At 42.1% G+C, this 21,645-nt stretch overlaps 1 protein-coding gene across 6 annotated transcripts in view; it reads right to left on the bottom strand.

Moving 5' to 3' along the window:
* The window catches only part of SULF1 (sulfatase 1), a 168,905-nt gene that overhangs the window by 21,787 nt on the left and 125,473 nt on the right, over positions 1-21,645 (bottom strand). For all 6 annotated transcript variants that reach the window (XM_024102807.3, XM_065582119.1, XM_065582118.1 and 3 more), the window contains one exon: positions 4,771-4,987. In XM_024102807.3, the coding sequence (XP_023958575.2) occupies positions 4,771-4,987 (217 nt within the window). The remainder of the gene's footprint in view (positions 1-4,770; positions 4,988-21,645) is intronic.

The following is a 21,645-nucleotide window of genomic DNA, read 5'->3' as shown; positions in this document are numbered from 1 at the left end:
GGAAATTTTTCCTGTAAATTTCAAAAGTGCTGAGCACACTGCTATTACTCAGTAGATAACAACACATTTGAAATGGGAGAAAGAGACACCATCTTTTGTAACAAAACTCTGATGGCATTTAATTATACATCTGTTAAAAGTCCAGTGCTAGTGTGTTATGGGATGAGATGGAATAGGTAAAATATTTCAACACTCAAAATCCATGTCTGATATGCAACACTCTATGTAAAATGACTGGTGTCATTAAAAGTTCTCAGTTAATTTGTAGTATAACATAGGATGAAATGATTCCTGGAGAGTTCTGAAAAGGTATGGAGTGACAGATACTGCAGATCATATCACAAGCTTTCTCTGAGACAACTACACGGAACCTCTCTGCAAGAATCTTTTGGAAGCATTGATAGTGAGCCTCATTTAACATTTCTTTCAAATGACATAATCCTCCTGAACTATTTCAGTGGATACCTGCTGTCAGCTCTAAAAAAGTGTCCTACTCAGTCAGTGAAGACGTACACCTTTCAGAAGAGAAAACCAGTTACAAAGTCTCTCTGATGTAAAAACCTATTGTCTATAGTGAAGGAATAAGGCAAAGATTTGCAGGGTGAACTGAAATAGACCCTTGCAAGGCTACAAACTCCTCCCATGCTCTCTATTAATCAAATGACTGATATGGAAAGTTTGGAAAATATTTCAATCTTATTACTAAGTAGTCTGAAAAACTGGGGCCTGAGCTGCCCTTACACTGTGCCCCACGATCACCAGGCCCTTCAGATTGTATGCTGCTTGGATGGAACTCAGAGGGGATTTGAAGAAAGAGGTTAGGTTGGGACAGAGGATGAAGAAATGCTCCTTTCTGTAGTGCCAGAGCTTGCTCTGCTCACAGATTTCCATACAGATACTGGGAGGCAATAAAGCTCACAGCTCAATACTTCCACTGGGTCCACTTCATGGCTGTTACTGAGCGGCCAATGGCAGCACAGCTCCTGATGGAAGGGGCACCAGCAGAATAGAAGCAATCTCTGCAGTACAACTCCTAGCTTGACTGTCTCTATAGAAAAGCTCCTGGTTCTCAGAAATTGGAAATGGCACCGACTTCAAAACCTGTGCCCTTCTGACTCCCTACACCCCAAGTTCTCCCAACAGAGGATGGTTGAAGGAAACTTCACAAATTGGATCTCAGAGAGATTTTGCCCTGACCTGGCCCCTCCCAGGTGTTTTTCTGTGGGAAGATGTGAGGTAGCTTCAGGTCTGAATTGGAAATAATCACATTTCCAGTCTCTTGCCAGCTTTGTTTATTAGTGAGAAAAGAGGGGATAAAGTGAAAAAGGAGGCAAAATAATTTTCATGCATTGGAAGACAACCTGTAAGCTGCAGGAAAGGACTGCAACAACGATTGCTATAGAGATAGCCTGGAAAGTCAAGGATTTGTATTGTAACAAATCCATGGCCATCTAGGGCTTCACAGCTGTCACTATGGCCAGTTGTAACTTTACTTTGATAGTGGGGACAGAATTTGGATCTTACTGCTCCAAAAACAGAGCTTTCCGGGAGATGCTCCAGTAGCTGATTGCTTATGACATACAGATGATTCTGATTCTAGCCAGCAAGAGTCAATTCTAATGGAGTTCATTAGAGTATAACATTATTAAACACAAGAAACTATGTTAATGCAACACTTAGGTTGACCAACTAGAGACCCCGAAGTCAGAAAATGCCTAAGTTATGGCTGAATGCACAGCCGTAACTTCTGTCCTCTGAAGAATGTTACAGGCTTTAATTATATCATCACAGGCTATACCTGAAATAATATAATATAGTATCATAATTTTTCTGCAACATCATATATACGTGCAGCCTCTTGTAATTTTTGTAAAATGTTTGTATGTTTACACGAAATTTCATGTAAATTCCATAACCCACAATGCTGTCTAGACCCAGTGGAATACACTCTGTACTTAACTCAGGCTAACTTAACCCAGCTGCTCTTGGCAAAAGTGTTAGAACAGAAAACACACCAAACATGAGAAGTTTAAGCATTTGATTGAAAATGCTGATTCAGTGAAGAAACAGAATATATATTTTTGTTAAGCCCTTTACATGGCTTTTGTAAAAGGAAATCATATCTCACCAGTTTATTATAACTCTATGAGGGGGTCAACAAACATGGAGGCAAGGGTGATCCAGTGGAGATAGTCTACTTGGACTTTCAGAAAGTTTTTGACAAGGTTCCTCACCAAATGCTCTTAAGCAAACTAAGCACTCATAGGTAAGTATGAGAATAAGGAAGGTCCTCCCATGGATCAGTAACTTGTTAAAAGACAGGAAACAAAGGGTAGGAATGAATGGTTTTCAGAATGGAGAGAGGAAATAGCGGTGTCCCCTGGGGATCTGCACTGGGACCAGTGTTCAACATTTTCATAAATGATCTGGAAAAAAGAGTGAACAGTGAGGTGGCAAAGTTTGCAGATGATACAAAATGACTCAAATTACCATATATACTCGTTCATTAGCCCGTTCGTTTATAAGCCGACCCCCCAAGATGGATAGGTAAAAATAGCAAAAACTGTATGATCCTTTCAGAAGCCGACCCTATATTTCAGGGGTTGGCAAACTTTGGCTCCTGGCCCATTAGGGTAAGCTGCTAGCGGGCCTGGACGTTTTGTTTACCTGGAGCATTCACAGGCCCGGAGCCCCTCAGCTCCCAGTGTCCATGGTTTGCTGTTCCCAGCCAATGGGAGCTGCAGGAAGTGGAGCGCTACTTTCCGCAGCTCCCATTGGCTGGGAACGGCGAACCGCAGCCACAGGGAGCTGAGGGGCTCCATGCTTGCAGACGCTTCAGGTAAACAAAATGACAATGTATTAGATATTCAATTCAATGATTCCATAGAGTTTAAAATCATCAAATTTTGGTGTAGACCCTTTTATAAGCCAACCCCCGCTCTTTGATGCGTCACTTTTTTGCCAAAAATATTCGGCTTAATGAACGCGTATATATGGTAGTTAAATCCAAAGCTGATTGAAAAGAGTTACAAAGGGATCTCACAAAACTGGGTGATGGGGCAACAAAATGACCAATGAAATTCAGTGTTGATTAATGTAAAATAATGCACATTGGATAACATAATTCCCAACTATACATACAAAATGATGGGTTCTAAATTAATTGTTACCGCTCAAGAAAGAGATCTTGGAGTCATTGTGGATAGTTCTCTGAAAACATCCACTCAATGTGCAGTAGCAGTCCAAAAAGCTTTTGGATGTTAGGAACCAATAGGAAAGGGATAGATAAGAAGACAGTAAATATCATAATGCCACTGTCTCAATTCATGGTACACCCACACCTGGAATACTGCAAGCATTTCTGGTCACTCCATCTTAAAAAAAGATACATTAGAATTGGAAAAGGTACAGAGAAGGGCAACAAAATATTATTAAGGGTATGGAACACCTTCCATATGAGGAGAAATTAAAAAGCCGGGGACGATTCAGCTTAGACAAGAGATGACTAAGGGGGGATATGATAGAGGTCTATAAAATCGTGAATGGTGTGGAGAAAGTGTTATTTATTCCTTCATATAACACCAAGAACCAGTGGTCTCCCAATGAAATTAATAGACAGAAGGTTCAAAACAAACAAAAGGAAGTACTACTTCACACAACACACAGTTGCCCTGTGGAACTTGTTGCCGGGGGTGTTGTGAAGGCCAAAACTATAACTAAATTAAAAAAAGAATTAGGTAAGTCCATGGAGGATAGGTTCATCAATGGCTATTAGCCAAGATGGTCAGAGATGCAACTCCATGCTCCAGGTGTTCCTAAGCCTCTGACTGCCAGATAGGACTGGATGACAGGGACCACTTGGTAATTGCCATGTTCTGTTCATGTCCTTTGAAGCATCTGGCATTTGCCATTGTTAAAAGACAGGATACGGGGCTAGATGGACAATTGATCTGATCCAGTATTGTCACTCTATATTCTCATATTAATTTACACCTGTTTTTTAAAGTTGGTATGTTTTCTGTCTTTAACACAGAAAATTAAGCACTGGTATTTTAAAACTTGATGGCAGTTTCCCTTTACATCACACTCCACTAGAGGGCACTAGATTCTAACTCATTAAGTTACAAGCAGGCTGTTTTACTGGCACTTGAAAACTTCAGCTGAGTAGGCTTTCGCTTTGACAGCAATCAGAATGCTTTAATGTTTGAGATGCAAAAAAACAAAAAAAAAGCTTACTGCAAATATCCGAACATGTTAACGGAATATTAGTAATGAAAGAAAATGCTCCGCTGGCTACTATGTCTATAATAATTACCTAAAAAGAAGAACAGGAGTACTTATGCATCCGAAGAAGTGGGCTGTAGTCCACGAAAGCTTATGCTCTAATAAATTTGTTAGTCTCTAAGGTGCCACAAGTACTCCTGTTCTTCTTTTTGCGGATACAGACTAACACGGCTGCTACTCTGAAACCTGTCAATAATTACCTAGATTGTGTAATTTACTCTGCAGGTTCTATCTCCAACCCATACAATAGGTGGCACCAAAACATCATCATTGCTACAAACTGGCCTAAATAACATTGATTATTGTGATAACAGCTTCTGGTAGCTTTTGATTTTTTTTTAAAGCAGTAATTACTCAAGTACCGACTACGAACTACATGTGCATTCATCATATATCCAGGTGAAAACAACTCCTTGCTGGTAAAACACCGCTCAATTAACCCATTGCCCCCATTCCTGAGTATCTTAGAGCTCTGAGATCACCTACTTTGGGCACTGGGGTTTCTCATGAACTGTCTTTGATTTTTTCTCTGGGTCCTGCTGGTTTGGTAATCAGCATCTGCACAGATGCATTCTTTGTCTTTATTGCTGTATCCCTGGGAGTGTATGCTTCGCGTTCTCTTTCTGATGGTGAACATGTCGCTGGATCCCTTACACTTGTGAATTCGAAGCTTGCCAGAAGAATCCTCAATGCACTGCCACTTCTGTGAGAGGAAAAATAAAGATGATTTCCCAATGCAATTCCAAGCTCTGTCTATTTCGGATTCTTTTTGTAGCACATAACGGGCAATGCCTTTGAAGGCTAAACAATTCTATAAATGAAGATTTGAGGAGGAAAACATTGTAAGGATTAAGTTCACTCACATTCTCTCGTCCTAGGCAAACATGAACTTGAATGAAATCACTGGAAATCTGCATAAAAAAATACAACCCAGCCAAAAAAGATATATAAATCAAGGGAATCTAGACTAAACACATCTTTGAAAAGAGCAAGTAAAAAGCCTTAATTTACTGAGCCACAGAGTACAGCTGCCAGGGCTGTTTTCACCAACCCTCCCTCCCCCCTTTTTTCTTTGAAAATACAAACTTTGTTTCTTTGTTCTGTGACTTGGAGTTTCTAACATGAATCAGGGAAAAAATGTAGATGAGGGAGAAAGAGATGAGATCAGGTCAATTAGAGGGTTCCATGAAAAAGGGACAAATTCTGATTTGATTTATGTCAATGCATGAAACTATTAACTCACTCCCTTAACAGAGGCCAGTGTCATGACCCGCATCCTTCAGTGTGTCCACTCAAAATCCTGCAGTCACAGGACACAAACATTGCTGTCTCCACATGTTTTATGTGCAAGGACAGAGGAAAAAGCAAGTGTATTACATCCCCAGTCATGCTCTAATAGACCATACCATGTTTGGCATACCATAGTATGCCAAACATGTGCAGAATAGGTCATATACAGCCTGTTGGAGAAGGGAGGGGAAGACCCTTGGGGTAGACAGAGTGTGAGCATGGACGTTCTCATCTGGATGCCTCTGCCTTGCTGTTTATACCAGCCTTGAGGGGGAAAGCAATTTGGTCTGGAAGGGAATTGCTGAGACAAGCTTTGCACATGTTGTGAGTATCATAGTGAAGAAGAAGGAATTAGAGAAAGCAGAATTCCTTCCAACTGGTCTGCACAATGTCTGTCTGGTTCTAGTGCCAACAGCCCCGAATCCAAGTGGAAGATTCCACCTGGATTTTTGCACAGGGTTCCACTGTTTTCTCATTTGGATATTAGAAAGCAGTTGGGCTTTTACTTCCTTTACACACCATATAAGTCTTAAAATGCCATAATCAAGAAAGATATTTAAAACTCTTAGCCCACTTCTTTCAGGAGACACACAACTACACTGCCACAGGTTGCCTTATTTTAATCATCTTACCATGGTAAATTTTTAATCATGTACCATTTGCTTAAAACCGTGGCCAAAGGACTGAGAGCTGCCCTGCTATGGACTGGCAGTGCTCTGGACACAGTCAATGGCAAAGTGAATTTATGGAAACAATCTATATCAATATAATCCCCTTTATGTCAATATAACTGAAGCTACACTAGGGTCTTGCACTGATTTAACAATATCTGTTTCTAAACTGACAGAGTTAAATCAGTACAAACTGTGTGTAGGCAGGCCCTTCAGTCAAAATGTTCACAAGCTTTAGTACCTAATGTTAAATATCTAAATGCATAGTGAGGTACCTAAATAAAATCGGCCTGATTTTCAGAGCTGCTGAACATCTTCAGCATCTTAAAAACAAAAAAATGAAACAGACCACTTCAGTTAGGTTCTTTGATAGGCATTTGAGTGTTTAATTCAGTGTGTGAAAATTGTGGCCTTAATACATCTCTATCAGAAACATGGGGACAATACTGTGAGGATTGATTAGCAGAATCTTATACAGAGCTTCGAACATGTTATGATTACTACTAATACATACTCTTGAATCCTTGCATACTTCATACACTGCATTAACATTAAAGTTATTTTCTGCTTGTTTTGTAATGCCTGAACTTCTCCGCCAACAGTGGTCCTCCATGTGTTTCTAAGAGTCCTGGGGATTCCCTCAGAGTGATGTATTCTTACTGGGAACTATCCTTCTGGCAAAATGAGAGCTGGGTGCAGTTCCTCCTGGAATCCTTCAGTCCCACTCCCACAGCAGAGCCACCCAAATTTTTTCCTTCCATCAAATAATGGCTGCTCTGCTCTTTTTCTGAGGTGTTCTCATGGTGGTTGAAGGGTGAAGGAAATAGCTTGAAAGTGAAACTTAAATACCTGACTAGTATCATATTGTGACACTGCTGTGGTCAGGACACAACTAAAACAACTCCTGAAATGAACTTCATATATGTCCCAGAAAAACAATAGCCATACAGTTTACAGCAATGTAAAAGAGAAAAAAGAAGTTAAATCAAATATTCTTTAATACGCTATATATAACCATAGCCAACTTTGCTAATAAAAGCTCAATGCCTGAAGTCACTTGCAGCTTAGTTTAATAACGGCAGCACATCTTTATTCACTTATGTTTTCAAATACTGATTATGAATCACAGCACTGGGACAGCTCATTCCAGTTTTATGTGTCATGAGATGAGCTAATGATCCTATGTCCAATAAGAAAATCATCTCTTCTATATATTTACCTTACTTTGACCGATCCAGTTACAGTAAGTTATATCTGAAAGACAAAAAGCCTGTCCATATTTCCTTGTCTTCTAAAACATTACAATTGTGTGGACACTTTCATAGAAATCCCTACTGAGAGGGGTTTACAAGAGCCAAAATCATTTGCATTTACATCTCAAGGTTAACTTCTAAATGGTTCCTATGACAGTAGAAGAGTGTGGCCATCATTATAGATATTTACAGGATTGCACCAGAGGAGTTTTTGTATCTATTCGATATAAACACACATTAAAAAACACAGCTCTATTTTTTAATACTATTTAAAAATGTAGTACTCTTTAAAAATTCTGAGTAATTATTTGTTTCCCCCTAAGATCAAATATAGCAGCAGCTGTAATTCTTACTTCCTCCATTGGAGGTTGTTTCAATGCTCTAGTAAGTCTTTTCCACCTCTTAATAGGATCTAATTTTTTTTAGACTGCCTATGCATGGATTTAATTGATAAATACTCTTGGATGAAATATGTATGAAATGTATTTCATAGCTTCCCTTGAATGGTTTTGTTCATAAAAAGGTTATCTAAGTGTGAAATAGTTTAGAATTTTACAATGGAATTTTCTTACTATCAGTGATTTCAAATCCATGACAGAATAGTTATGAACTGACCATATGTTATAGTCTAGAAAACTATAATGGTCTCTTCTGGTCTTAAGATCTATACAATGCATGAATGAGCAGAAAAAGAAAGCTATGATCAATGTATTGCCCTCAGTCCTCTACCTTTCCCCCAACTGAACACCAAGATGTCCGTTTCCCTGGCTTCACAACCTCAAACTAGGTCTCTGGATCCCCAATCTCTCAATCAAGGTTACATCAAAGACAAAATGTTGGCACATGCACAAATGAAACATTCATTTGATAACCTTAAAGTTGTATATGTTTTCTTATTTTTCCATGTTTATTTCCTTCTCTCTTTCTCATTCTTTTAATTTAATGCTTTTCTATTCCCCCTTACAGCTTTCTTTTCTCTTCCTCAACTACAGTTCTCTACTTTTTTCATTCTCTTCTCCCTTCATTTATTCCTCATCTCACCTACCTTCTCTGATCTCTTTCCTACTTTCACCCATCTTTACTCCTTTCATATTTTCCCCTCTTTCTAGTTTCCCCCCTGCCCTTCAACTTAACCACTGAAGTGAATGCAGAGGAGAAAGTGATATTCTGCACCATCCCACTATGGATGGAGTCCTGAGACTTTATGGAATCTTTAAACACAGGACACATCTTCAGATACATCAATTTCAAGGGAGCAATGCCCATTTACATCAGCTAGGAAACTGACCCATACTCTCTACATGGAGCTGAGATGCCTTGGTTTACAATTGTGTGTTGCTGGTGCCTCTGCAGAGCGGTCTCCTCCACATGGCTAGAAGATGCAGTGGCAACTTAGCGCTGAATTTTGCTAATAAGCAGCAGTCACTTGGCTCTGCTCAGGAGCTGAAATTCAGCTGCATGACAACAGATGCACAGGCCTCAGTGGGAACGCTGGTGCTGGCGTTACAGTTAAAGAGCAATAAAAAAACTGAGCATTAAATCTTGTCCTCAGATGACTTCACTAGCAGTTATAAGTTTGCATTTGAGGGCAAAATTGGTCCCTGATTGGGTAAATTGAAAGGCATAGGGGACCAGATGCACTAACTAAAAAGCGGCTGTAAGTACATGATTCTTTAACTTTATATTAGTGCTGGCCTAGTTCCAATCTTAACTTACACCCTCTGTTAACAAGACAGACAACTGTGAATGAATTAACAACAGTGTTTGTTCCTGGGCTTTGAATTTCCAAATTCTTATTGGTCTGTACCACAACCTCAACATTAAGTTATATGTCTTTATTCAATATAATTCAGGCACAAAATATATATAGACACTCAGGCTGAGTCACTGTGGTTTACTGCACAATAAATACTTCTTAAGTGGGGTATTTAAAATGAACATTGTTTACCTAATCGACCGTGACAGCTCTGAGGGAGTTGCTGCAGCCTATCACATAGGGAGGAAATTAGACAATTTGTGAAAGGTGTCTTAGCAGTAGGCATGCTCAGAGTTTTATGAAAGGCAATTACTGCACATTTGCACTAGACACTTTAATGTTAAATATATAGTCAAGTTTTATAACCAAGCTATAAACCCTTGAAAAACAGGCAACCGGAACTATAACACAGCTACAATGCTTTTACAGGTGCTGTCCAATTTCTGTAATGTTCCCTTTAATAAGCAACTTTGAATATCGCTTTCAGGCTGGAGGTATTCAAGTAAGGGGCGGGAAAGAGTGCATTTGAAAGCAACTTTAAGATCACACTCCCTTCATCTTCCTCTTATACATGGATGATTTAGTATTGATGATGATTAATATAAAATGATATGGGTAGAAATATTGTAGTGAACTATAGCTGTGTATCCTTTTTTCTCTGCTGGACAGACTCAGAAGTGGTTTTATCTCACAGGTGCTATAGTACTAATAGCTAAGGGAGTTTTTATTTTAGCTCAAGTGGTGACAGATTGTGCTACTGGAGTAAGAAGATCTGAGCTCCATTTCAGCTTTCACCATGAAATTCCAAGTGGTCATGGTGTGCAGAGTACTGCCAACTGTACTGTACTTAGCTGGCAATAATATATAGTACAAACCAGCCCCGTTTTAGTCTGCTGAACTGAACTAGAACACTGAAAAATCAGGTTCAGCAGATATTGTAAATTCTTAGGGGTAGGACCCACCTCTTCCTATGAATTTCCATAATGGAAACAAGGACTCTGATCTTCACTGAGGTGTCTGGGCACGACTGGTATACAAATATTAATTTGCATTGTGATGTTTTGCCACTATACAAATATTGCACACAAGGAGAAAATGGGTGCAACTGTCCCCAAGACATCCTGTGTCAATAGAGCACAGGGAAGACAAATTTGGGATTGCCAATCTTACGGACAAAGCTTCCCAGTTTCCTACATTACTAGTTAGAATGGTATCACTGTTAGACACTAACTTATAAAGTTAAAATTCACCTGGTTGCCTATTATAGATCATATAGTAAATCAGATCACTCACAGTTCTGAAGCCCACTGACTCAGGAACATTGAAATACAGTAATCTATAATACTAATGTTGCAAATTTCTTCTGTTGATCTGTATCACAGCTTGAGTGTTCATAACGGTGTGGAAATTCACTTATTTTGTATTTCTTAAATATTATTTATTGTAGGCTAAAAAGAAATCAACAGATTTTAAATAATTTTTAAGCTTGTTTTTTTATCTTACATTTATGAATAATCTCTAAGAAATGAGTGTCAGATCTGTTCTTTTATTAAAAATATTTTCCCTCCATCATATATGTGCGTCCTGATTTATTATTGTAGGGTTGCTCACAAGTGACAGGCTACAGGCCCTGATATTTTTATTTACTTTGATGGGGGGCAGAAGTATTGAAGCAGTGAATTGACGGGGGGAAAAACCCTACAGAAATAACATGACCTGAAATTTGCAAACAGTTATGTGATGAAAAGGTGGGTAAATTTTAGGCTAGCAAACCTTGACAGTGTCAGTTAGAAAATGGAAAGAAGGGAAAAAAAGCCCTGGAAGTTTTCAGGAAACTGTTAAATTACACACTGGATTTACTGGATAGACTGACATGCAACTTTGTATTAAAGACACTTTAAAATATGATTCGCAGAAGACTTAGGGACATTTAAAATTGTACAATAAAAATGATCCACTATTTATCACAGCAAAGTATACAAGAAATGCATGGATGGTATTGTTCAAAAAGCTGAACTTCAATCCATTTTTTAACACCAAAAAAGGGTAACTATTTGAGAAAACTTAGCTTCCAAAATATAGAGTTAAAGAATAGATATTCTACGGTCAGGCTGGATAGATGAGGAAATCACATTTATTTGCCAGTTTTTCCATTAAGGATATTTACTTTCCCACTGACAGTTTAAAGCTTACTTTAATTTGGAAGAAAGTCAATAGTGGAAGCATATGCACTTAGGTCGCATGTTGAGTGTTAATGGACCTCAAATAACATACGTCACCTAAGTAACCATCTCTACTGGATCTTCTATATATTCTTGCCAGCACTTAAGACTCAACATCATCAGTAAGACTCTTCTCTGATCTTCTATCAAATGTGTGCTGAATAACCTAAAAGGAATGCTTCAAGTTCAGGCTTAAAGCCAAATCTTCCCACAGATGCACCTAAATAGCACCCACTGACATGCAGAGATAGAATTTGCCCATTAAGTTATAACAGCAATGCCAATAATAATGATATTCCTAATGGGTCAAAGGATTCTTAAGACTTAAAGCCACGCTAGACTTTGGGGTCAAACACATCCAACAGAAGGTTGAATTTAGACCACAGTGTATTGGACATGCAAGAGTCCTTGGAAAGGAGGACCACCACAATTGCTGGAACTATGGAAAAAGCGTAAAGCTAAATTCATGCATAATCTATGGTTTTTTGCCCTAGAATATATAAATCCTGAATTGATGTGGTAAACAGAATAAATATGATTCAGAAAGGTGACATTCATTCTGATAGTGTGGTATTAGGGGTTGCTGATAAACTGCATAACATAAATAAGCCAGAGATACAGTTTCTTTGAAGGGCAACATCGAAGGCAAGAAAGGTGATATTACTGAAATGTAAGTATTCCCTGACATGGACAAAAATAAATGTGTGCACTTAATTAGAAGGAATTGTCAAATGTGGAAAAACTGCATTCTGTTTAAATGAAAAGCTATGTATCTATTGTTAAAATATGCTATTTTTTCATGATTTGAAGGATTACCTCTAATGATAAAGTTTTCCTTATCATCACTTTTGGTTGGCATGTTATATACAGGATGGTGTTTCAACAAGGGAGGGACAATTCATGATGATTCTTAGGAATCACTAGGTGACTCATCTGCACCTCTGTTTCTGTCAGCTAGGTGGGATTCTGGGTACCAAGACAGTTGGGTGAAGGAGCAGGGGCAGGCTGGAGTAAGGAACAGATGAAAAAGCACCCACAAGGTCCAGTTCAGCAAAGCACTTATGTATGAGCTTAACTTTAGGTTTGTTTGTAGCCCCATTGAAGGCAACAAGATTGCTCAGATGCTTAAAGCATGTGATTAAGTGCATGGCTGAATCAGGATCCCCAAAAGGGTGGCAATGGGGAGCAGGTGGAGAAGCAGTGCTGGGCTGATATGGTTGTAGTAGCAGGAGGAAGCCACCACATACCAAGACCAGTGGTTACCATTTTAGATAGCCACTAATCCAAAATCTGACCTGTGTAAGGATGAATCAGGAAAATATGCCTGGATTTGTGCACAAATCAGAGCCAGACTGTGTATTCATCAGATTCCTAATTTTAACCCTGTAATTGCCACTAACATATTTGTATTTGTATCTCTCTTTTGAGCAAAAAGAAATTAAAGCAACATTGACAAAATAAGATGATTACGCAGTAAACCAAACTGGCAACAGTTACTGGTATCTATTTTTAGTAACTTCTTTCAAAAATTATTTTTTAGAGCAGACAGAACATGGATCATTTATTTGGAGAATGACAAGCCAAGACAGCAGGCACTATTCATCATCAATGCCTTATTATTGCTGGAATTGTTGGGAAGTTGCACTGAAATCAATAGGTTTAGTGAGTGATGTTATTATGCTCTATTATAATTTTAGCTGAGTTTTAGTGGGTGCCTGGGATCTAGCCGTCATTTCTGGCTAGCCATCTGACACTTCTATTGAGCTCTTACCGGCTTATGTGTTTTTATTCATACTCTGCAGCTGGCCATAAAGTTGACCTTTACAAATGTATGGTCTGAGGGATATTTATTTTATGAGAACATAGATACTTGAGCCAAACCAGACTACACCTAACAAGCTACATTCTAATTTCCTCTACAATATTATCTGTAGGTTGATTGATGGCAGCAGTCCTTTTAGCATTACAAACAGACAAGTCTTTGATTTGATATTGATATAACATGAAGCAAAATAAAATGAAATTCTGTCATTTGAAAGCCTAATGTAAAAGTATACATGAGGTATACATAAAATGCATGTATAGACAACATAAAATGCTTTTTGGTTTAAGGCCAGAAGAGTCTTAGAAACTTACTACAAAACTCATGTCTGGATTCAGCGGCATCTCTCTAGTGACTATCAATGAAGACTTGTATGACTATGAAAATGTTCTAGCTTACCCTAACTTAATTTCATTATAGAGGCCTTAAGCCCATTTTATAAACCAGAACCAAACCTGCAATATTACTTTAGGGCAGTTCCAACCTATAAATACTCAAGAGAAAATACAACATTTTGCATCTCCCAATGACAGGTGTGTTATAAAGGACTACAGTCAAGGCTGCTGAGTGATGGCTAGGGCTATCATTTTGTCACAGAGGTCACCATGATTCCAGAGACCTCCGTGACTTGAGCCCCCAGCTCCTGGTGGCAAAGAACTATGGGGGCTGATCTCCCAGTTGCAGCGGGGGACAGGGGTGCCCTGGAGCTCCCAGCTGCAACGGGCAACAGGGGTGCTCCACAGCTCCTGACTGTGGCGGGAGCCCCAGAGCATGGAACCACTGTAGGCGGTGAGAAGACCCCAAGCTCCTGGCTGCTGCGGCCAGTGCAGCCCCCGTGAATTCCTAGCCGCCGCGGGTGGTGGGGGTGCTCCGCAGCTCCCAGCCACCATGGGCCACTGGGGTGCCCCAGAGCTCCAAGCCACTGCGGACAGTGGGGAGACCCTACAGCTCCGAACCAAGCCCCCTGGGTGGTGTGAGGACCCCGCAGCTCTCCATTTTGTCATGCATATTTTTAATAAAAGTCACGGACAGGTCACGGGCTTCCATGATTTTTTCTTTATTGCCTGTGACCTGTCCGTGACTTTTACTAAAAATATGCGTGACAAAATCTTAGCCTTACTTATGGCATTATACCTACTAGCTTGAACGTACATGTGACACAAACAAATGTTTGCAGTTGCACCATCTTCTCCATTCTGGCTCAGTTCATTTTAACTGGCAGCAGATTGACACTTTACAAGTGCAGGATTCTTGCAAGTTTCAATCCTCTGCTGTCCACAAGACCAGAGCTGGAAGGTAGTGTGTTGCAGATGGTAGAAGATGTAGGCCCATAAAATAAACAAGCCCAGTGCTGGGTTTGGTGTTGTTGGGTCACCCAACACAGGAGTTGGAACTCAAACATCACAATCCTCACTTTGGAGAGTGTGGCAGGGCAGGGATGAAACCCCTTGAATGCCCTGCTAAAATGCTGGCGAAGCCCTGCTTTCGGGCAGAGAGGCCAGGGGCAGAGGCTTAAAGCAGCCAGCAGGGAGCCCAGCTGCGGGCCCTAACGAGGGTTGGCTCGCTGCAATAGACTGAGCTAAGCAGCGACAGCTGGGCTGAAGGCTGGGAGGGCTATAAAAGCCCTGAACAAAACTCAGTGAGGAGGCTAGCCTGGGAGGGGACAGGAGGCTACAGCTCTGTCTCCTCACCACAGGAAGGGAGCCTCAAGGGCCAAGGGACCCTGGAACGGGTTAGAGAGGGGATAATTGTTGGGGAATAAAGGGGACTGCACGGTGGCACTGTAAAATAAAGCACAGGGTGAAACACCAGAAGAAGGCGTGAGAACTCTTATTTTACCAGCCTAAGCACAGGGCACCGGGCGAGAAGGCAGAAACCTGTGCGGACCCTGTGACACTGGGGGCTTGTCCAGGACCTCCTAGCCATTGCTGTTTGTGGCTGCCAGCATGGAGGAGACCCTAATGTGGCTGGTGAACACAGTGCAGGAAATGCAACAGTCCCAACAGATGCAGCGGCAGGCCCTGATGACATGGCAGGCAGACCAACAGAGGGCACTCCAGGAGTTCATCCGGGAGTAGTCGACAGCCCAACAACAGATCCTCCAGAAAATGGTGAGTCCACCAGCAGGGGATGGTACCAGGACGCCGGGGTGGGGGCTCTGCAAGATGGGCCCTGCAGATGACCCTGATGCGTTTCTAGGGACTTTTAAATGGGTGGCTATGGCAGCCGGCTGGGAGAGGGAGACCTGGGCCCTGTGGTTAGCTCCGTACCTGGGAGGAGAAGCCCAGGCTGCATTTATGACTTTGGGTGACGCCCAAGCCAGGGACTACGATGCGGTAAAGGCCACGATACTGGACGGCATGGGACTCTCAACAGAGAGATATCGCCAGCGGTTCCAGGCGGCCCGCTGGACGGAGGGTCTGCGGCCCAGGGCGTTCGTCCAGAAATTGATGGATTGGGCCATCCACTGGCTGAGGCCTACTGCCCAGACGATGGAAGAGGTCATGGACCAGATGATCTTAGAACAGTTCCTCTTGGGGCTACCGGACCCGGTATGGGTCCGAAGACATCAGCCAGCCCACGTGGCTGATGCGGTCCGGTTAACGGAGGAATATGTGGAAGCTGAGGGGCCCCAGTGGGTGGTGAAACCGGACAAGGGAGTAGGACCGGGGAAAAGCCCGCAGGACGCTACACCCGAGAGGGGGCTGGACCCGGGGCCCACCTGCAACAGAGAAGTGACATGTTGGCCGTGTGGATGCCCAGGCCATAAAAAGCAGGATTGCCCACAGATGGAATGTGGACTGGCTGACTCTTGTGAGTGGATGGGGGGGCAGAGGAAGGCAGGGAAACACCCCTGGGAGGGGGTGGTGGACTCCGCCTCTACCCGCTCGCTGATGCGGAAGGGTCTGGTGAGGCCCCACTGGGTGATTCCAGGGGCAAAGGTGGCCCTACGGTGCGTCCATGGGGACACCCGGGGCTACCCGTTGGCCCGGGTGCCTATGGAGGTGCAGGGGCGCTTCCGGTGGCAGCGGGTAGGGGTAGTACGGAAATTACCATACCCAGTCCTATTGGGAGGTGACTGGGGACCCCTGTCAGGCAAAACCCGGAGTCGGGGTGGGGAGCCTGAGGTGGGGGCCACCGAGCACCCAAGGGAAGGGGTAAAGGGGGGGTAAGGAGACGCCTGAACCCCCAAAGGTGAAAGAACCTCCTCGCCCGGAGATGGGGGAACAAGAGGCTGCTAACAAGAAAACTCCTAGATGACAAGGCCAAGAGCTTATAGAGTGCTGGTAATGCAGCAACAAAAGACCGTTGGGGGAGGGGTGCCAGGAGTGTAGCCCTCGGGGATCCAAGGAAGGCCAGGACCAAGGGGCCAGGGAACAGAGCCCAGAGGTAGGGTACGTAGGCCACGAGCCACAGGTGGAAGAAGAATGCGGACTCTGTCGGGCCTAGGGGCATAGAGGGGAGGCCTGTCCCTTCCGTGGATGTGGGGGGATGGCTGGTAACCCTGGAGGGTCCGCCAGAACCCACAGTGGGGGTGCAGGAGCTCCCGCCGGGGGGCGGATTTATCCGGCAGAGGAGGGGCAGGGACAGATGGAGCCTGGTGGCTTCTTGAAGGGGGGAGATATGTGGCAGGGCAGGGGTGAAACCCCTTGAATGCCCTGCTAAAATGCTGGCTAAGCCCTGCGTTCGGGCAGAGAGGCTGGAGCAGAGGCTCAAAGCAGCCAGCAGGGAGCCCAGCTGCGGGCCCTAACGAGGGCTGGCTCGCTCCAATAGACTGAGCTAAGCAGCAACAGCTGGGCTGAAGGCTGGGAAGGCTATAAAAGCCCTGAACAAAACTCAGTGAGGAGGCTAGCCTGGTAGGGGACAGGAGGCTACAGCTCTATCTCCTCACCACAGGAAGGGAGCCTCAAGGGCCAAGGGACCCTGGAACGGGTTAGAGAGGGGATAACTGTTGGGGGATAAAGGGGACTGCACAGTGGCACTGTAAAATAAAGCACAGGGGTGAAACACCAGAAGAAGGCGTGAGAACTCTTATTTTACCAGCCTAAGCACAGGGCACCAGGCGAGAAGGTAGAAACCTGTGCAGACCCTGTGACAGAGAGGCTGAATTTTTGTGTGTCAGGAGGAGATTTAAATATAAAATTTTATCTCTGAAATTTTTGACTTGGAGAGTGCATGTTTAATAGTGGATCGGATACTGAATTTAACAGTGGATTTGATAGTGCAGTGGAGACAGGTGTGACCTCAGTTAATGGTATCCTGGTGGACAATTTAAATCCCATGAGTCAAATTAGCTCTGGGGGTAAAATTTATTGGTGAAGTGCCATAAGTTACAAGGGAGACAGAATGAAGTGTAAATGATGCAGTATTTAAACTTGTACTCATTTGGTAGGTGTCCAAAGGGAGATGATGGGAAGACCCTATTAATTGATTTCAGTTGAAATTACATAGGTGGATCTGAAGGCAGAATACGTGCTGTGGGGTTAAAATAAAGTTAATCTAGGGAGAGGTTTGTTCAGGCAACAGTTAACCTTCAATTTGGTATTGATGATGTAAGGTTTTCTATTATACAATTGTAATATTTTAATATTCTGTCATAGATCTGTACTGTTATTGCATTACATACCTATGACTGAAAGTAAATTTTTTATGCACAAATGTATGTGTCAGATATTTCCAATTTTAAACGCAAACACTAGTGGATGGTGTTTTATATATAAATACTCTCTCAATTACTGGAGCTAGCAAACAGGGGAGTTCTGAAAGGGAGATGTACAGGTGAAGAAAGAGAAACTACATGACCCTTAGCGTGAGTTTGAAGTCTGTTGGCTTGTTTAGTGTATGCTTGCCTTATTAAAGTTTATAGTGTGGTCTGTTTTGCGGGCTGTGTGATGACCAAGCAGCCTGGTAGGCGAGGCAGAGACCTAACTAATGAGGCTATAGCCTGCTCTTCACTGATCCCTTCAGGATCCCTCGATAAGGGGGCAGGGCTAACTCAGGGAGAACAGGGGTTTAAAGAGCCAGCTCCTAAGCTACCCGAAGAGCTAGTGAAGAGGGGAGTATTGTGATGGAGTTTAGAGACTGAGTGTAAGAGGCAGTTACACCTAACAAATATACTCTCCCCCCAAAACCCTCCAATCACCCCGCAAAGCAAAAATAATTCAGGCAGAAGTCCAGCAGCAGAGCAGGGGCTATCCAGTTTATTGCACTCAACGCAGCAGGTACTGCCTTGAGGGCATGTAGCATATGTGTGCATATATGGCCCTCAGCGATTGAGTATGGGCTCTTAAGGCCAGAGTTGCTGAACTGGATTAGCTAAGGGAGACAGAGGTACACAGAGGACACTGTCAGGGACACAGGAAAGCAGTGCCACCCCCAGTCTAATAGCCTTTATGCTGTTGAGGAGGATGAAAGTCTCAGGGAAGGAGCACATCAAGCTGGAGCAGAGGGAAAAGATTTCATAGTTGAGACCCTCCTTCCAGATGTCATGGTACCCTCACACTGATGATACGTCTCTGGGAGAGGGGACCCCAGTTATTAGGAAGAGACAGGTAATAGTAATGTGAGATTTGATTATTAAAAATATAAATAAGTTTGTGATGACCAGGAGAACTGCATGATAAATTGCCTACTGGGTGCAAAAGTTGTGGACTTCTCAAGACATCTAGACAGACGTATGTGCAATTCTGGGAAGGAGCTGGTGGTTGTGGTACATGTAGGTACCAATGACACAGGAAAGGTAGAAGAGAGGTCCTGGAGGCCAAATGTAGGTTCCTATATCAGAGACTAAAATTCCGAACCTCCATGGTAGCATTCTCTAAAATGTTTCCAGTTCCACGCACAAGACCAGTTAGACAAGCAGAATTGCAGAGTCTCAACACATTGATGAGACAATGGTGTTGGGAGGAGGGATTTAGGTTTATTAGGAACTGGGGAACCTATATAGGAAGGATGGACTTCACCTAAACTAAAATGGAATCAGAATGCTGGTATATAAAATTAAAAAATTCACAGGAGTTTTTAAACTAAGGGCTGGGGGAAAGACAACAGGTATGGAGGAGCACACAGTTCAGACACATCCTCTAGGGAAGCATTTATTAGATCGGATACTCTATAGCCTAATAAAGAGGAGAGACTAGAAGTTGATAAACTACAGGTAAAAATGGAAGAGAAACTGTCAAACAAAAAAGAATCCCATTCAATTACATCACATGAAGGCTATCAATATTGAAAATTTTTTATAAGTGCTTGTATACAAATGCTAGAAATCTAAATGCTAAGATGGGTGAACTTGAGTGTCTGGTATTAAATGAGGATATTGATGTAATAGGCTCCACAGAAACTTGATGATAATCAATGGGACACAGTAACACCAGAGTAGAAAATATACAGGAATGACAGAATAGGTCACTGGGAGGAGTGGCACTATATATGAAAGAAAGCATAGCATCAAATAAAGTAAAAATCTTAAATGAATCAAACTGTACTGTAGAATCTCTATGGATAGAAATTCTGTGCTTGAACAATAAGAGTATAGCAGTAGGAATATATTATCAACACTCATCAAGATGGTGATGGTGACTGTGAAATGCTCAGGGAGATTAGAGAGGCTACAAAAACAGAAAATCCAATAATAATGGGGGATTTCAACTATCCCCATACTGACTGGGTATATGTCACCTCAGGACAGGATGCAGGTATAACATCTAGACACTAAGTGACTGCTTCACTTAGTGAGCAGCTAGTCCTGGAACCCACAAGGGGAGAGGCGATTTTTGATTTAATCCTGAATGGAGCACAGGATCTGATGAAAGAGGTGAATCTAGATGAACTGCTCAGTAATAACTGTAATATAATTAAATTTAACATCCGTGTGTGTGTGTGTGTGTGTGTGTGTGTGTGTGTGTGTGTGTGTGTGTGTGTGTGTTTGTTTATGTGTGGGAAATACCAAAGAAACCTACCACAGTAGGATTTAACTTCAAAAAGGGGAACTACACAAAAATGAGGAAGCTAGTTACATAGGGGGCTGGAACAATATGTAGAGTGAGGTGCTGAGAGCCATTGAACCAAACTATAAACCCAGTATATGATGGAAACCACTTCAAGCCAGGCAGTGGGCAGCACAGAACCCCTAGTTCCAGCACCTATGTAGTTACATAGAAATTAAAAGGAACAGTCACAAAAGTGACTGTAAGCTTCATGAAAACTATTTAAAAGCACCATAATAGAGGCTCAAACTAAATGTATACCCCAAATACATTTGGTAAAAGGACCAAAAAATGCCAATATGGCTAAACAGCAGGGTAAAAGAGGCTGTTAGAGGCAAAAAGGCATCCTTTAAAAATTGGAAGTCAAATCCTACCGAGGAAAACAGAAAGGAGCATAAACTCTGGCAAGTAAAGAGCAAAAGTATAATTAGGCAGGCTGAAAAATAATTTGACAAGCATCTAGCAAAAGACACAAAAACCAACAGCAATTTTTTTTAATTATGTCAGAAGCAGGAAGCCTACTAACAGTCAGTGCTTCCACTGGATGATCAAGGTGCTAAAGGAGCACTCAGAGAAGACAAGGCTGTTGCAATGAAGCTAAGGGAATTCTTTGCACTGGTCTTCACTGCAGAGGAGGTGATGGAGGTTCCCACATCTGAGTCATTCTTTTTAGGTGACAAATCTGAGAAACCATCCCAAATAGAGGTGTCAGTAGATGAGGTTTTGGAATCAATTGAATAAGAAGTTACCGGAACCAGATATTCCCCCAAGAGTTCTGCAAGAATTCAAATATGAAATTGCAGAACTACTAACTGTGGTATGTGACATATTGGTTAAATCAACCTCTGTATCAGATGACAGCTAATGTAATGCTAATTTTTCAAACAAAGGTTCCAGACGCGATGTTGGCAATTACAGACGATAAGCCTAACTTCAGTAGCAGGAAAACAGTATGGAGCAGAATTATCTGAGACATATATGAACATGGTATGTTAGGGAAGAGTCAATATGGTTTTTGTAAAGGGAAATCATACCTCATTAATCTATTAGAATTCCTTGAGGGTATCAAAAAGCATGAGGACAGGGGTCATACAGTTGATATAGTGTACTTGGACTTTTAGAAAGCCTTTGACAAGGTCCCTCACCAAAGGCTCTTAAGCAAAGTAAGCAGTCATGGCATAAGAGGGAACATCCTCTCATGGATCAATAACTGGTTAAAAGACAGGAAACAAAGAGTAGGAATAAATGGTTAGTTTTCAGAATGGAGAGAGGTAAATAGCAGGGTCCCCCAAGGATCTGGGCTGGAACCTGTGCTGTTCAACATATTCCTAAATTATCTGGAAAAGTGCGTAAACAGT

This window comes from Chrysemys picta, chromosome 2, assembly GCF_011386835.1.
Source record: "Chrysemys picta bellii isolate R12L10 chromosome 2, ASM1138683v2, whole genome shotgun sequence".
Taxonomy (NCBI): domain Eukaryota; kingdom Metazoa; phylum Chordata; order Testudines; family Emydidae; genus Chrysemys; species Chrysemys picta.
The sequence above is the reverse complement of the archived record's forward strand: the minus strand, read 5'-3'. Positions and strand labels throughout refer to the sequence as shown.